The sequence below is a fragment of the Ceratotherium simum genome, chromosome 7 (assembly GCF_057802395.1).
Source record: "Ceratotherium simum simum isolate JZ-2026a chromosome 7, ASM5780239v1, whole genome shotgun sequence".
NCBI classification, from domain to species: Eukaryota; Metazoa; Chordata; class Mammalia; order Perissodactyla; family Rhinocerotidae; genus Ceratotherium; species Ceratotherium simum.
Genome location: NC_141906.1, coordinates 26695909 through 26714510, shown reverse-complemented (window position 1 = coordinate 26714510; position 18602 = coordinate 26695909). Strand labels below are relative to the sequence as shown.

General features: G+C 34.9%; 1 protein-coding gene and 1 pseudogene across 1 annotated transcript; one reads left to right on the top strand and one right to left on the bottom strand.

Moving 5' to 3' along the window:
* Positions 1-3237: 3237 nt before the first annotated feature.
* LOC101395775 (olfactory receptor 52E4-like) lies at positions 3238-4182 on the top strand. Its single transcript, XM_004433908.3, has one exon. The coding sequence runs from the start codon at positions 3244-3246 to the stop codon at positions 4180-4182; it is 939 nt and encodes a 312-aa protein (XP_004433965.2). The 5' UTR covers positions 3238-3243.
* A 10045-nt stretch (positions 4183-14227) lies between these two features.
* On the bottom strand, positions 14228-16638 carry LOC106800031 (olfactory receptor 52E4-like; annotated as a pseudogene).
* Between the last annotated feature and the right edge of the window lie 1964 nt (positions 16639-18602).

The following is an 18602-nucleotide window of genomic DNA, read 5'->3' as shown; positions in this document are numbered from 1 at the left end:
ATAGAAAGGACACTGACAAGTACTCTAGAATACAAATTTCTGATAAACTTAGGTCATCAAGCTGAACTAAGTAAGAATTTCTAGAACTAATGGAAAAACTGGATCCAAGCACAACAAATATTAATTACATGAAACTAAATGAAGTGAGGAGGATAATTAAAACTTTTATGACTTTTTTTTGTTTGAAACATTGCTGATTTTTTTACTGTTTTTTTTTTTTCTAGATTTAAGAAAACCTTTTTCTCTTTTCTCTTAAGCTACTGATGAGTTAGAGCAATTTGGTAGGATATACATTTGTGAATAAATATGAAACATTTATCTTTTTCTCCCTACCTGATCCCTTTGGAATTGAGATACTCTCAGTGAGTATTTTTATTTTCATGGCAATATAGTTATTTACATAAATTCAGTAAGAATCTATTCTTCTTGTAACAGGACAAAATTGGAGGCATTGGTTGTACTACCATGGCTTTGATTGGAATATCGTATTTGAGAGAGATGTACACAGACATAGATATGACCAGACAGCTTTAAGGAACTAAGATTGACTTTATGGAAGCAATAAAGCCCCTTGGAAATATTAGCCTAGTACTTTGCTTACAGGGTTCCCAGCAGCCTTACCAGGTAAATAAGGAAAGTCATTTCCTTGCAGGCCCAAGAACCGCCGGTATTTTGGGGACCTTGAAAAGAGAAGAATTAACCCAAATCTATAGGTATTACAGCAAATTCTGATGTCAAATCTTTGGCTTGGCTTCTTAGCCTCAAAGAGCTTTTAAAAGTCCAAGCTAAGATTCCTTATGAAAAGTTCCAGCAAAGCAGATTAAAAGATTCTGTATGATCAATTGCTATTCTTGCTGCAATTATGTAGAGAATCATGCACATTTTTTGAAACTTAGATTTAATTTGAAAATAAATTATTCTTACTATGGTTATCTTTGACAAAAATAGGGTTAATTGCAGAGAGAAAAATTATGTGTCATAGAAACTGTGATAGCCAGCCCTGGAGGTCTAGTAGTTAAGATTCAGTGCTCTCACTCACATGCCTAGGTTGATTTCCTGGTCAGGGAAAAAACCACCTGTCCTTTGGTTGTCATTCTGTGGCAGCTGCATGTTGCTATGATGCTGAAATCTATGCTATTGATATTTCAACTACCTACAGGATCGTCCGTGGTGGGCAGGCTTCAGCAGAGCTTCCAGACTAGACAGACTAAGAAGAAAGACCTAGCCACTCACTTCCACAAAAATTGGCGATGAAAACCCTATGAATAGCCACAGAGCATTTTCTGATGTAATGTTTTCTGAAAAGATGAAAGGATGGCGCAAAAGACCAGACTGGGTTTCACTCTGCTGTACACAGGGTCACTAGGAGTTGGAATTGACACAGTGACACTAACAACAGAAACTCTAATGCACACTTGTGGATATTAGATTCTAATACTGTTAATTGTCTTTGAGGTTTTGTTTTCTACCTGTAAACTGGACTAAACTCTGAATTCTTCTAGTTTCCTCTAATATCTGGCTACATCTCTCTAAACTAACATTTCCAATTTTCTCCCACCCTTCTGACTTGGAAGCATTAAGAACTAAAACTGTCCTTTTCCCAAAGCTATACAAATTAATTTAGATAACTTGATATAATCTTTAGAGGAATCATAACAGCTTCCATATGGGCAATTTTCATTCTTGTTGCTGTGTGGCCACTCAGGAAGATCACTGGAGACATTCAAACTACAAACCAGAAAAATCTGTCAGATTGTCACTGCCTGCCTTCACTCCATCTGAAGATGCTTTGAGCCCAACATCCAGAAATCTCCGCTGGCTACCTTCAAAACTCAGAAACTAGAAGTATAGTCTCTTCCTAATCATTAAACATGATTTTTTCTTTTGTTTCCATAGAAATGCTTCTTATTAAAAACCTGATTGAGCAATATAGTCTTAATTTTGGGAGCTCACCTGATGAAATGAGTTTTAACTGAAATGACTTATTCTCAGGAATAAGAAACCAGTTCAATAAGAACAATCTATCATTAAGTTACTAATTCAGTTCTGCTCTCCACTCTCCATAGCCATAAGCTCAGCTTTTTTTTTTTTTTTTTTTTTTGTTTATTGCAGTAACATTGGTTTATAACATTGTAAAAATTTCAGGTGTACATCATTGTACTTCTATTTCTGCATGGACTACATCATGTTCACCACCAAAATACTAATTACAACCCATCACCACACACATGTACCGAATTATCCCTTTCACCCTCCTCCCTCCCCCCTTCCCCTCTCAGCTTTTAATATGTGGAACTTCCAGGGAAGTTTCAGGTGAGAGAGCTGATGGGGTTCAGGGCAAGCCACCCCAAAACATGCCACTTTGGCATATTGATTACTTTGAACTAAAGTTGCTAAAGGAATACTCAACGCAAGAAGTACACTCTGACTCTCTTTTGTCCTCCTAAAAGCAGGAAATAAATCTCCCATGTAAAATGTACCCTCCCCGTACTAGGAGGTAAAAAGATGTCTTCATCACAAGAGATAAGAAATTCAGGACCAAGAAGGTTGTAAAAACAAACCTTGTTGTAGGGGCCGGCCCTACAACAGCATAGTGGTTAAGTTCGTGCACTCTGCTTTTGTGGCCCAGGGTTCACAGGTTCAGATCCTGGGTGCAGACCTACGCACTGCTTATCAAGCCATGTTGAGGCAACGTCCCACATATAAAGTAGAAGAAGGTGGGTATGGGTGTTAGCAGCCCAGGGCCAATCTTCCTCAGAAAAAGAGGAGAACTGGCAACAGATGTTAGCTCGGGGTTAATCTTCTTCACTACAAAAAAAAAAAAAAAAGAAGAAAAAGATTGTTACTTCTTTATTAATTTATTTCCCCCAAGCCCAAACTCCTTTGTCTTGTCAATTCTTCATAAATTTATTGATTCTTTGCTTAAAAGGAATAAAACATTACTGCTTTGGTCACATCTTTGAGTCTTATATTTCTGTGAGCTTCCATATGTACGTAATTAAACTTGTTTTTCTCCTGTTAATCTGTTTTATGTCAATTTAATTATTGGACCAAGCAAAGAACCTACAAGGGAAGAAAGGAAGTTTTCCACCCCTAAATCCTCAAATTCCCTTCCATTATGCTCTTAAGAGATTAGTTGGTATGCTCTTATATATAGGGATATCCAACCACCATATATTCCCTTATGTCTCCCCAGAAATATTGAAGAGGACAATAGCGTATTTTCCAAGAGTCCTCAGCAAGATGTCCTCTGTCAATGACACTGCATCACATCCCTCTGCCTTCCTTCTGCTGGGTATACCTGGTCTGGAAGTTTTCCATATCTGGATTGCCTTCCCTTTCTTTGTTGTTTACCTGACAGCACTTGTTGCGAATGTCACAATCCTGTTTGTGATCAAGACTGAGCAGAGTCTTCATCAACCTATGTTCTACTTTCTGGCGCTTCTCTCCTTTATTGATCTAGGCCTCTCCACTTCTACCATCCCCAAGATGCTGGCAATCTTCTGGTTCAACCTAAGGAAGATAAGCTTTGAAGTCTGCCTCATCCAAATGTTCTTTATCCACAGCTACACTGGTATGGAATCTGCTGTACTCCTGGCCATGGCAACTGACCGCTTTGTCGCCATCTGTTATCCACTGAGATATACAACTATTCTCACCAACAAAGTGGTAGCCATTATGGCCATTGTTATAGTGGGGAAGCCAGTCCTCCTTGCCATCCCCTTCTGCCCTCTTCTCAAACGATTGCCCTTCTGTGGACACTACATTATCCCTCATACCTACTGTGAGCATATGGGAATTGCTCGTCTTGCCTGTGCTAGCATAAGAGTCAATATCATCTATGGCTTATTTACCATAGCTACCCTGATCTTGGACTTGATCCTCATTGCCCTCTCCTATGTTCAGATCCTCCGAGCAGTTTTCTGCCTTCCTTCCAGGGATGCCAGACTGAAAGCGCTTAGCACGTGTGGTTCCCATGTCTGTGTCATCTTAGCCTTTTACACACCCTCATTTTTCTCCTTTATGACTCATCGGTTTGGTAGAAATGTGCCTCGTTATATTCACATACTCTTGGCCAATCTGTATGTTGTTGTTCCTCCTTGTTTAAATCCGGTCGTTTATGGAGTCATGACAAAGCAAATTCAGAATCGCGTTGTAAGAATATTTCTAAAGAGAGAATGACGCAAATGTATTCAGAAGTTGGTAATTCTTTCAGGCTAACCTTCAACTTATATATCTCTCATGCTGCTCAAAATTGAGACTATGCAAAGGCAACTCAGTCATTACTTCAGGCTTTACTGGAATCTTCTAAACTCACTCTCAATGGTTCCTTTATCTAATTTAAATTTCAATATATTATACTGCTTTTTCTCATTGAAGGTGAGAGAAGATTGTGGGGCCAAGGAAAAGATGCAATGAAGTTTTTGAATGTGTGAGAACAATGATGATCTTGATGTTAGTAGTAAAATTTATGTACATGTTTGATAAAAAGGAAGATTGTGTTGGCATGCAATTCTTTAGGTTTTGGCCCATGGGTGAATTTTTGGAATCTGTCCTTCACCTACTCATTTTTCTACCAATATTATTTTCACATAAGTGATTTCTTAATTTCACTCAGAGGATTATTGCTATCTGTATGTTATTTATCTGTAAATTCTGTCTCTAAAAGAGTCAAACTCATTCTATGTTGCCAGCTCTACAATGATATCAAAACCAGAAAAGGACATGAAAATAAAATTAGTTATCATATTCCTTCATAAACTCATTTGCAAATATGTTATTAACAAAAATTATGCAAATTGAATTCAATGGTATATAACATGATAATGTATCATGACCCAGTAGCACTTATCTCAGAAATATAAGAGTAATTCTTGCATCTGAAAATCAGTCAGTGTATCTCACCATACTCTCGAAAGAAAATACATACGATCATCTTAATAAATGCAGAGAAAGCATTTGACAAAATCCGTCATGAACTTCTGGTGAAAATTTCAGAAAACTAAGAAGAGAAGAGAACTTCTCCAACCAGACAGAGGAAACATATAAAGAAACTGATAGCTTACATAAAACTTAATGATGAAAGACTGAATGCTTTCTCTCTACTATCAGAAAAAATGCACAACTGTTTGCTCTTATCACATCTATTCACTATTGTACTTGGGGTTCTAGCCAATGCATTAAGGCAAATAAAAGGAAATAAAAATTATTGAAGGAAAAAATTAAACTCCATTTACTGATGACATGATTTTTCTATGTAGAAAAATCTTATACAACCTACTAAAACCTACTAAACCAATATGTGAGTTTAGCAAGTTTACAGATTACAGGGTCACTATACAAACAGTTGGATTTCTTATACTAATGGAATTCCATTACAAAATTAAATAAAAATATCATTTAAAATAGCTTTAAACAAAATATTTTGGTACACATTTTATAAAAACATAAAAGACTCGCACGGAAAAAACTAAAAATCTTTGCTGAGAGAAATCAAAGAAGGCGTGCATAAATGGAGAGATATACAATTGCCATATATGCAAACTCTTGATACTGTAAATATATATTTTCTCCAATTTGATATATAGATTTAACCATATTCCAATCAAATTTCAAGCATGGTTTTTTTGTAGAAATTTAAAAGCTGATTCTAAAATTTAGATAGTAATCCAAAGTAACTAGAATAACCAAAACAACTTTTAAAAAATATAACAAAATTAGAGGACTTACATTAATAAAGACAGTGTAGTAGTGTCATAAAAATATGCAAACTGATCAATGTACTAGGATTGGAAGCCTCAAAATAGACATGCATGCATAGTTAATTGATTTTCAACAAATTCCTAAGAGTTCAATGTAGAAGGGATAGATTTGGAACACTTGGGTAATGACATGCAAAAGTATGCACTTCAATCTAGACCTCACATCCTATAAAAAAATTAAGTAAAAATGGATCGTAAACTCAAATGTACAACCTAGAGTTATAAAACTTCTGGGAAAAATTATATTAGAAGAGAAATAACCAGACATATTTTTAAAATTAGCGCAGTAAATTTCATAAAATTTAAAGGCTTCTCCTCTTCCAAAGCACTATTAAGAGAATGAAAACACAAGTTTCAGACCATAAGAAAATACTGCAAATTAAACATCTGATAATGAACATGCATAAAGAATTTTTTAATTAGATAAAAAAGGAGATTAACCGTCCCATAGAAATGTGCAAAATATTTTAAGAAAGTTTTTACCAAAAGATATGTACACATTGAAAATAAGCACATGAAACATTTTCAATGTCATTAATAATTAGGAAATGTAAGTTAGTCTCAATGAGAGAAAAAAAGACACACTATTATGATGTCCAAAAATTTTAAAAAATACAAAAACATAACAAGAGTTAGTGAGAGTGTGGAGCAAGTGGTACTCTCAAACATTGCTGTTGTGAAATTTAAATGTACAATCATTTTGGAAAAGAAAAATGACGATTTTTTAACTCTAAATTTACACCTGCACATAGCAAAGCTGTTTCGATCCTATGTAATTTTTTCACAACTATTTTTATACAGAAGTTTCAGGTTCACAGCCAAATTAAGAGGGAGGTACAGAGACTTCCCATGTACCCCCACCCCCACACATACATAGCCTCCCCCATTATCAATATCACCTCCCCGAGTGGTATATTTGTAATAATTGATGACCCTACATTGACACACCATAATCACCTAATGTCCATTATTTATCTTTGTGTTCACTTTTGGTGTTGTACATTGCATGGATTTGGACAAATGTAAAATGATAGGTGTCGATCATGAAAGTATCATAGAGTATTTTCATTGCCCTAAAAATCCTCCCTGCCCTCCACCTCAACCCCAGCTATGTTTATTGGCTCCACAGTTTTCCAGAATATCAGATAGTTGGAATCACACTGTATGCAGACTCTTCAGATAAGCTTCTTTCACTTAGTAGTATGCATCTAAGCTTCCTCCAAGTCTTTTCATAGTTTGATAGCTCATTTCTTTTTGGTATTGAAAAATATTTCACTGTCTGGATGTACCACAGTCTATTCAGCCCTTCACTTACTCAAGGACATATTGGTTTCTTCCCAGTTTTGGCAATTATGAATAAAGCTGATATAAATATCCATGTGCAAGTTTTGCGTGGACGTAAGTTTTCAACTCCTTCGGGTAAATACCAAAGAGTGTGATTGCTAGGTCATACGGTAAGAGTATGTTTAGTTTGTAAGAAACCACCAAACTGTTTTCCAAAGTGGCTGTATGATTTTCTATTTCTACCAGCAATGAGTGAGAGTTCCTATTGCTTCACATCCTTACCAGCATTTGATGATGTCAGTGTTCCAGATTTTGGCCATTCTAACAGGTGTGTAATGTATCTTATTATTGCTTTAATTTCCATTTTCCTGATGACGTATCACGTGGAGCCTCTTTACATTTGTTTATTTGTTGTCTGTATATCTTCTTTGGTGAGGTGTCTTTTAAGGTCTTTGGCCCATTTTTAAAGCAGGTTGTTTGTTTTCTTATTGTTGAGTTTTAAGAGTTCTCGTATATTTTGGATAACAGCCCTTTATCAGATGTGTATTTTGCAAACATTTTCTCCCTGTCTATGGCTCGTCTTCTCATTCTCTCAACATTGTCTTTGCAGAGCAAAAGTTTTTACTTTTAACGAAGTCCTGCTTATCAATTATTTCTATTATGGACTGTGCCTTCAATATTGTATCTAAAAGTCATCACCATACCCAAGATCATCTAAGCTTTCTCCTATATTACCTTCTAGGAGTTTCATAGTTTTGTATTTTGTATTTAGACCTGTGATCTGTTTTGAGTTAATTTTTGTGAAGGACATAAGGTCTATGTCTAGATTCACTTTTTTGCATGCAGATGTCCAACTATTCCAGCAACATTTGTTGAAAAGACCATCTTTGCTCCATTGTATTGCCCTTGCTTCTTTGTCAAAGATCATTGACTATATTTACATGGGTCTATTTCTGGGCCCTCTATTCTATTTCATTGGTCTGTTGGCCTATTCTTTTGCCAGTATCATACTGTCTTAATCACTGTAGTTTTATAGTAAGTCTTGAAGTCTGTTAATGTCAGTTCTCCAACTTTATTCTTCTCCCAAATATTGTGTGGGCTATTCTGGGTCTTTTTCCTCTCCAAATATAGACATACCTCCTTTTATTCTGTTTCACTTTACTGCACTTCACAGATACTGAATTTTTTACAAAACCCTCCACCAACAAAAAGATTATGACTCACCGATGACTCAGATGATGGTTAACATTATTTAGCAATAAGTATTTTTTAAATTAAGATATATACATTGTTTTTTTAGACTAATGCTATTTCACACTTAATAGACTAAAGTATAATGTAAACATAACTTTTATATGCACTGAGAAAACAAAAAATTTGTGTGACTCATTCATTGCAATATTCTCTTTACTGCAGCAGTCTGGAACCAAACACTCGGTATCTTCAAGGTATGCCTGTAAACCTTAAAATAAGTTTTTCAATATCCACAAATAATTTCCTGAGATTTTGACTGGGATTATACTGAATTTGTTGATGATTTGGGAAGAATGGGCACCTTGACAATAATGTCTTCCTATCCATGAACATGTGATATTTCTCTATCTGTTTATTTCTTTGATATTTTTCTTCAGAGTTTTGAATTTTCCTTGTATAGATATTGTATATATTTTTAAAGATATATACTTCAGTGTTTGTTTTTTAGTTGCTAATGTAAATTGTGTTGTGTTTTTAATTTCAAATTCCACTTTTTCATTGTTACTATATAGGAAAAAGACTGATTTTTGTATACTAACCTTGTATTATGTAACCTTGCTATAATTGCTTATTACTCCTAGAGAATTTTACCTGTGATAAATGTAGGCTGATGTTCACACAAAATCTTGTACACAAATATTCAGAGCTCTTGTATTCATAATATCCAAAAGCAGAGGTCAATTCAAATATCTATCACCAATGACTTGATAGACAAATTCAGGCATATCCACATCATATAATACAATTAAGCATTCTAGAAAAATAAACTGATTATATATGCCACATATGGATGAATCTTAAAATAATTATGCTTAGTGAAAAAAACATATGCCCAGAAGAAAAGAAGCATACTATATAATTATATCTACATAAAATTCAAAAAAAATCAACCTAATCTATAGACATAAGCATTCCTTTACAGGGAAAGAAGGATGAGCTTCAGTGAAGGACAATGGATATGTATTTCACAAGCACATGAGGAAATTTGAGATGATGAAAGATATGTTCATTCTCTTTATTATGGTATTTATTTCATAGTTGAATACATAGGGCAAAATAAATTAAATTGTACACTCTAAATATGTTCATTTTTTTGTATGTTAGACATCAGTATAGTTGTAAAAATGTTTTTGTTTTTTTTTTTGCATCTTCAATGACTGCCATTCTTATTCATAATATAAGCCAAAGACATTAATGTCACCTGAGTATTCTGCATGTTGGGTGTCTGAAATATCCTTGAACTTTTTCTCCTATTATTCTCTCCTTTGCACGTTATTCTCAAACTACATTAGCTTCCTCATTTCTTTTAGAATTCATGGACAGTGCAAAATTCAATTCTTTTGCCTTCCTATTTCCACAGCCCCAAATACTCTTTTATCACGGATTGCCTTGTTGAATCCTTCATTGTCTTTAAACATTTCCTCGCATACCATCTGCTAAGTGATACTTCTCCTGACAATCCTCAATATAAATATACTTTCCACCAAATACACAGCACCATCTCATTTCCCTTCCTTTAGTTTTTTCCATAACACTTATCTTTAACTGTTACTATATTTATACTTAAAACTTTTTATGAATAAGATATTCCAGTGTGGCCAAGAGGCAATGAGTGTACTACAACTAATCTCTCCTATAGATTAAAACTTACATCTGGTCAAATACAAAAACAGTAATCTTGGGATTCTATAAAGTTAGCAAACTAGGCAAGTTGAAACAAGGAGTCAAAATTTGAAGCAGTGACTTGTATCACGTAGTCACTCAAAAAATTTTCCCATATATTCTTTCCTTCCATTGATTAGATAGCAAGCATGCAGCAGAGATATAGCACTTATACAGGTAACAAAAAATGCAAGATATACCTCATCTCTTTCCAGCCAGAGAATCAGGAAAAGGTTCCTGTGAGCCAGAGAGCAAGAGGGGGATCCCACTATTTCTCTTTTGTTTTTCCATTATACCTGAATGAATGTTATGTTCCAGTCACAGAACAATACAAGCAACTAAAAGTCCAAGAGGGTTAATCTTTTTAGCCAATTCTTCCTTCCTGCCTTCCTTCTCCCTTTCTTTCTTTCTTTTTCTTTTTCTTCCTTCCTTCCTTTCTTCCTTCAATCCTCCCTTCCTTCTTTTCTCCGTTTTTCTCTCTCTTTCTTTTTCCTAGCTGACCCTTCCCTAAGAAACCTCAGAAACCTCAGATGACGTGGTGATGCATGCAGCTAAAATTCTGCCAGAATCCCTGTCTTTATGATTATGGTGATGTGACAGGTGTCCCGTGATAAGTAGAGAATATGAGAAGAATCCTCGAGAGGAGAGAGCTGGATAAGTGGATCCTTTAACTCTATATATGAACTGACACAAGTCATGAACTTTCTCCTGAGCTGCACATGCATAGGACAGACCCAATAAAACAGAGCGAAGGCATTGACAATTGACAACTGTGCTACAACAGTAACCGTCTCCAAATCTCAGAATGAGTGACACAAACATTGAACAGACTCAAAGCACCCACTAGAACCACCACAGAAAGTAGGATAGAATCTGTGGTTTGAATTGAATCAAATTGATTGCCTGGTAAAACAAAACAAAAGCTAGAAAAACAAAATCAACCTCCTACAGAGGATTTTAACAAGATCTATATTCAAAATGTCCAGGGGCTGGCCCCATGGCCTAGTGGTTAATTTTGGTGTGCTCTACTTCAGTGGCCAAGGTTCCATTACCAGATGCAGACCTATACCACTTGTCAGCGGCCATGCTGTGGCAGAGACCCACATATGAAATAGAGGAAGGTTGGCAACAGATGTTAGCTCAGGGCAAATAATCCTCAGGAAAAAAAAAACAAAGTCCAGGGTAAAATCAGAAAAAAATTATTCAATTTATGAAGAAAATAGAAATATGTGACTATCATGGGAAAGGATGATCAACAGATTTCAACTCTAAGATCACTCAGGTATTGGAATTATCATATAAATATTTTAAAGTAGTTATTACAATTATTCTCCATGACTTCAAGGTAAACAATCTTGAAATGTGTGAGAGGTAGAAGTCTTCAGCAAAAAAATAGAAAGTATAAAAAAAGAACAATGTCATAATGTCGGAACTGAAAGTCTTAACCACTGAACTTCATTGGACAAGCTCAGTGGCAGAATGAAGATGACAGATGAAAAAGTGAACTTGAAAATAGATTAATAAAAATTATACAATGTGAAGTATAGAGAAAATATTAAGAAAATTAACAGAGTCTCAGAGAATTGGAGGGCATATAAAAAATCTCTAATATTCAAGTCACTGGGATCCCAGAAGGAGAGGAAAAAATTATTGACTAAGAGAAATCTATTTAATGCAACAATGAGAAAGCATTCTCAAACTTGGTAAAAGACATAAATTTACAGATTTAAAAAATTCCATGATCCCCAAACAGGGAAATTTAAAGAATAGCATATCTAGAATTATCACATCATATTGCCAAAAACCAAAGATAAAGAAAACTTATTGAAAAGAGTAAAAAAAATATTTTGCGTTATATACAGGGGAACAGCAATTAGAAAGACTGCAATATCTCATAAATAAAGCTTGAAGGAAGACAGTAGAACAATATTTTTAAAGTACTGAAATTTACAAAATTATTAACTCAGATTTCTACATACAGAGAAAATATATTTCAGTAATGCAGGTAAAATAAAGGCATTATTAGATGAGAAAAATCTGAGAGAATCCATCACCAGCAGACCTTCTCAAAATGAAATCCTAAAAGGGGTTCTGGTTGAAGAGAGAAACAGGTGAGACAATTAGAAGATCAGTAGTAAAAGAAGAGCAACACAAATTATAATTATATGATTAAATAGAAGGGATTCATTTTTTCCAGTTACCTAACATATTAATAACTCTTGAAATCAAATATTATAACAGTGCCTTTATGGGGTTTTTATAGAGGCAGATGTACTTATGACAACTGCAACATAGAGGAGAACAAGAATCCTATAATTATAAGGTTCTTACATTTCACTCGAAGTGGTAAAATATTAACTCTAAGTAGACTGTGAAAGGTTAGTTACATATATTGTAATCTCTAGATCAACGGTTTTCTATCAGGGGCAATTTTGCTTCCTAAGGACATTTGGCAATTTCTAGAGACATTGTTTGCTGTTTTTGCTATCTATAGGCATAGACCAGAGATGCAACTTTGCACAGGCAAACACTCACAACAAAGTAATATCTAGTGGAAATCAGTAATAGTGCCAAAGTTGGGAAACCGTGCTCCAGAGCAATCGCTAAAAATATAAAATAGATATAGCCAAAAGCCAATAGATAAATCAAAATTAAATATTAAACTATTCAAATCCAAAAGTAGGTGGTAGGGGGTGGGAAAGATGAAGAACAACAAACAGATGAGACTTACAGAAAGCAAACATCAAAATGGTAGACTTTGATTAACCATATCACCAATTAGATTAAATGGAAATGGTCTAAATACACCAATTGAAGTAGAGATCGTGAGATCAGAAAAAAAGCAAGATGCAACTCTATGTTGTGTGCAAAAATTTACTTTAAATATAAATACATATATAAGTTAAAAAGATGGAAAATATACCTCATGTAAACAGTATTTAAAATAATCTGAAGTGGTTATATTATATAATATATAAGTCAAAGTAGAATTCAGAATAAAGAATATTGTCAAAGATAAAGATGGATATTGTGTAATGATAAACAATTCTCCAAGAAGCCATAAATATACTAAATGCATATGCACTTAACTGAAGAGCTTCAAATTACATGAAGGAAAACCGATAGACTTAAAAGGAAATACAACCATCCCCCCTTATCCCAGGTTTCAAGGATCTCTGGGAAGTGAAACCGTGAATAACGAGGAAAGCAAAACCGCGGATAAGGGGGGACTACTGTATAGCCAAATCCACAATTACATTTGGAGAATTCAAATTTCTCAGTAGAACAAGGAGAGAGAAAATCAACAATCAAAAGATGTGGCATGGAGCTAAAAAATGGATTAGACTAAAATTTAGAACATTGAATACTACTAAAAAAGGCTATATGATAATAAGAAATGTACATTACTTACTTTTATTTACCATAATTCTTTATTGGTTATAAACTCCACTAAGAGAAGTAATTTTGCTTTTGTTTACTGTCATATTTTTTATTCCTAGTTAAGTGCCTGGCACATAATAGATGCTTGCTAAATATTTATCGAGTGAATAGAGAAATGCAAAAGTCAATGTCATCATTTTATTTTACTTATTTTAGGAATACCAGTTCTAATACTATGGAATTTTCCACACATTTGAAATATACCAATTGTTTGCACCAGCAGTGTAAATAACTCAGTTTACAATCCATATTCATTCTCAATAGAGTTCCTGAAATGCACCCTCCTCATCAGTTGCAAGTGGAAAGCCAGATGGCTTACGACGTAATTTTCTCTTTTACCCACTTCTCATCAGCTTTCCCTTATGATTATACTGAGAGTGCAAATTAACCAAACTCTAATTGTCATCTAGATTATCTACTGTTAAGTTCTTCCAGTTTAGGAAAAAAAGCTACTGTCAGAAGAACGTTCATATTTGGTTATTCTTAAAAGATAAACTAATAAACATGTTTCCTAAAGATGCTGAGCAAGTACATATACAGGGAAGGAATGATACTGAAATAATCTTACTTTTATTAAGTGCTTCAATATACTAGAAACAGTACTAAACACTTTGTAATCATTAATTTATGACATAGTATTATTATATGTGTTTTACAGATGTTCAGATACGTTAGATCAATTGTATATAATTTCCACTTAGAGAGGTAGTAAGTGGAAGAATTGAGATTCTAATTCCTGGTCTTGCTGATGCTGGAATCCAAGAAAATAATATCAAAGAATTATAGGAGGATGGGAATAAGTAGAAAAGTATGGCCCAGAATTCTCAAATGATTTTAGTCATGAATAATTGTAGAACACGTTCTCAGATCTGTTTGGTCCTTACTCCATAGATTATAGGGTTCAGCACAGGGGGTACCAACAAGTACATGTTGGCCAGCAGGATGTGGGTGTGGCATGGTATATGCTTACTAAAACGATGGGTAAGGAAGGAGAAATAAGCAGGGATGTAGAAGGTGAGGATGACACAAACACGGGACCCGCAAGTGCTGAGGGTCTTCACCCTGGCATCTTTAGAAGGGAGATTGAATACAGTATGGAGTATCTGTACATAGGGCAGAGAGATGCATGTCACATCAGTCCCAACAATTAAGACAATGACTGCCAAACTATAAAGACTATTGATGGAAATGTCAGCACAAGCCAATTTCACCACAGCCATGTGCTCACAGTATGTGTGGGGGACTATATTGGTCTGGCAATATGACCACCTCCTTACCAAGAAGGGATGTGGTATCATCAGTATTAACCCACATAAAAGTGCCTCTATGCCAGCCTGACCCACCACAGACTTTGTAATAATGGATGAGTGTCTCAGAGGATAGCAGATTGCCACATATCGGTCGAGTGCCATGGCCACAAGAAGCCCTGGCTCTACCCCAGAAAAAGCATGGATGAAAAACATCTGAGTGAGGCAGGCATGGAAGTTGATTTATGATAATTGAACCAGAATACACCCAACATCTTGGGAAGAGTGGAGGTTGACAAGATGAGGTCTGTGATGGCCAACATGGAAAGAAAATAGAACATGGGTTCGTGGAGAACAGTTTCAGTTTTTTTTTTTTTTTTTTTTTTAATTTTTTGTTTATTGCAGTAACATTGGTTTATAACATTGTAAAAGTTTCAAGTGTACATCATTGTACTTCTATTTCTGCATAGATTACATCATGTTCACCACCAAAATACTAATTACAACCCATCACCACACACATGTACCGAATTATCCCTTTCACCCTCCTCCCTCCCCCCTTCCCCTCTGGTAACCACCAATCCAATCTCTGTCCCTATGTGTTTGTTTATTGTTGTTATTATCTACTACTTAATGAAGGAAATCATACGGTATTTGACCTTCTCCCTCTGACTTATTTCACTTTGCATCATACCCTCAATGTCCATCCATGTTGTCACAAATGGCTGGATTTCATCGTTTCTTATGGCTGAGTAGTATGCCATTGTGTATATATACCACAGCTTCTTTATCCATTCGTCCCTTGATGGGCACTTAGGTTGCTTCCAAGTCTTGGCTATTGTGAATAACGCTGCAATGAACACAGGGGTGCATGTACCTTTGCAAATTGGTGTTTTCAAGTTCTTTGGATAAATACCCAACAGTGGAATAGCTGGATCATATGGTAGTTCTATCCTTGATTTTTTGAGGAATCTCCATACTGTTTTCCATAGTGGCTGAACCAGTTTACACTAACAACGAAGTAGCAGAAAGAGAAATTAAGAATACCATCCCATTTACAATTGCAACAAAAAGAATAAAATACCTAGGAATAAACTTAACCAAAGAGGTGAAAGATCTGTACACCGAAAACTATAAAACATTGCTGAAAGAAATTGAAGAAGATACAAAGAAATGGAAAGATATTCCGTGCTCTTGGATTGGAAGAATTAACATAGTTAAGATGTCCATACTTCCTAAAGCCATCTATAGATTCAATGCAATGCCTATCAAAGTTGCAACAACATTTTTCACAGAAATAGAACAAAGAATCCTAAAATTTATATGGAACAACAAAAGACCCCGAATAGCTAAAGGAATCCTGAGAAAAAAGAACAAAGCTGGAGGTATCACACTCCCTGATTTCAAAATATACTACAAAGCTATAGTAACCAAAACAGCATGGTACTGGCACAAAAACAGACACACAGATCAATGGAATAGAATCGAAAGCCCAGAAATAAACCCACATGTCTATGGGCAGCTAATCTTTGACAAAAATGCCAAGAACATACAATGGGGAAAAGAAAGTCTCTTCAACAAATGGTGTTGGGAAAACTGGATAGCCACGTGCAAAAAAATGAAAGTAGACCCTTACCTTACACCATACACAAAAATTAACTCCAAATGGATTAAAGACTTGAATGTAAGACATGAAACTTCTAGAAGAAAACATAGGCAGTACGCTCTTCGACATTGGTCTTAGCAACATCTTTTCAAACACCACATCTGACTGGGCTGAGAAACAATAGAAAAAATAAACAAATGGGACTACATCAAACAGTTTCAGTTTTGATGATGAAAAGGATGAGCATGTTTCCCATGAGGGCAGCAACATACATTGAGCCGAAAGGGCTGGATATCCAAATGTGCAAGTCTTCTAGACCAGGTATGCCCATCAGGATGAAGGTACTGGGATAGGTGAATGCAGTGGAGTTAAAGTCAAGCATGGTGATTCTGGCTACATGAGTACATACTGTTGCTCTCTTTCCTTCCTTACTTCTTGAATAGTCAAATGCACATATATCTTGATAAATATACTAGAATCATTCAGTATGGAAATACAACCATGGAAATTTATGCACATTTTAAGTTCCCCTTGGCAAGCCTCTCTCAAATTAGAAGTATTACATCCCTCACCACAAGCTCTTAATCTCAATTAGGACTAGTTGGAGTGAACACTATCTTCTCTAACTGCTTACGACTCTTCTTTAGGCTCAGAATCTCAAGTATTGAGCCTGATACTAGGTATTCTCTTTCTGTCTGTTAGCCAGTTGAAGCAAAAGTCCTGATAAACAACACAAGTTCCTCACTTCCTAACAAGGCAATGGGGAAAAAAACCTATAATATTACCCTCATTGAGAAATACCCCCTCACTCCAAAATAATTATGGTCTTGGAAAACTTTTGTATTAGAAAAATTATAAATAAGTATTTATGAAAGCAACACATGAAGGAAGAATAAACTTTCCGTACCTACAATACTTTTAATGATGATAATTTTTGAAATTTGCCTCCCTGGTGAATTTTTGGAGATAAAAGAAATAGTATCTAATCAATTAAATGCATAACAGCTCTAAGATAGCAACAAAGCCATTGAGACACACAAAAAGTAAGCTCCCTGGATTTTCTAGTATCTCTAGAAAAATGTGACTTGCACAGATTGTCTATATTTTCATAGTAAATCTTCAGTGTATATATATTATATATTCAGTGTATATATATTTGGGGATATATATATATGCACTTATATATTCTGGATGAGTGTCTCAGAAGATTTCAGATTTTGTATATGTATATGTGTATATATACAAACATACAAATATATATATTTATATATATTTATACATGTGTATATATATACTCTGAACATATATATCCCCAAAGGAGTAACCATTAAATCTTTCTTTTTGTCATATTTATGTTGAGATGCTAACCAGGGTACATGAGCTTCTTATCACATCTAAGAATTTAGAATACACTCTGAGAAAGAAGGAGTGGCGAGCTCTAAATCAATCTATCATCAAGCTTTGGAATTAGGAACAGTTGCCACTTTCTGTGTTATAATATGCACCCTCCAAAATGCTAAGTGTCGCTAACAAGTGCCTGATTGTTGATTTGTGTAAAAACTGATGAAGTTTTTATAAGAATTTAAGAATTATCATTAATAATTTATAAATTTATAATTATAAATTATATAATTTATAAAAGAAGAAACTTATACTTTACATATGCTAGATACTCTTCCAAAGTCACACAATCAGTATGTCCCAGAAGGAGAAAACACACCCTGTTTTCAATGTAAAACTTCATATTTTTTCCTCTACAATATGCAATCAAAATAAAGAGAAAACTAATGTTAAGTTTTTTCATAACTCCTATCATGAGTGATTCTCATAGGGTACTCAGAAGCAATAGAGACAGATGTTCTTATTTATTTTGCTTTTTAAACGTGGTTTTATGGATTAACACAGTTTATAGAAAATCCATAAAATAATCCTAAACTCTTTCCTTTCAACATCTCAGCTGATGCCAAGATGTTCATTGTGAAACTACTGGTCAGTGTCTTATTTCTTAATATTAAGATTCCTTAATAGTTAATAAATTATTCGTAAGCCCAGAGAATATACCTGCACACTCTTTCTTTTCCAAAGTTGGTAGCAGTTGACTGGTGGACTAAAAATTCTAAACGATGGTTGAGGAAAACCTCAAGAGCATCCTGATCTAACCTTAAAGTGGCTTGTTCCATGTGGTGGGACTACCCTGATTTACCTGCGAATAATGAGACAGTCCAGAGAAGTTTCTAACTAATCTTCAGAGGGAGCACATTGTCTTCCTCTGTTGCTTGCTCTCAGCCTATTTTCAGCACAGCTGAGTCTCAACAAGCCACAGTAATTTTGAAGATTTATTCTTTA

What these genes read in the sequence shown, in the direction of transcription:
- LOC101395775 (XM_004433908.3), top strand. Translation starts at nt 3,244, where the DNA reads ATGTCCTCTGTCAATGACACTGCATCACATCCCTCTGCCTTCCTTCTG.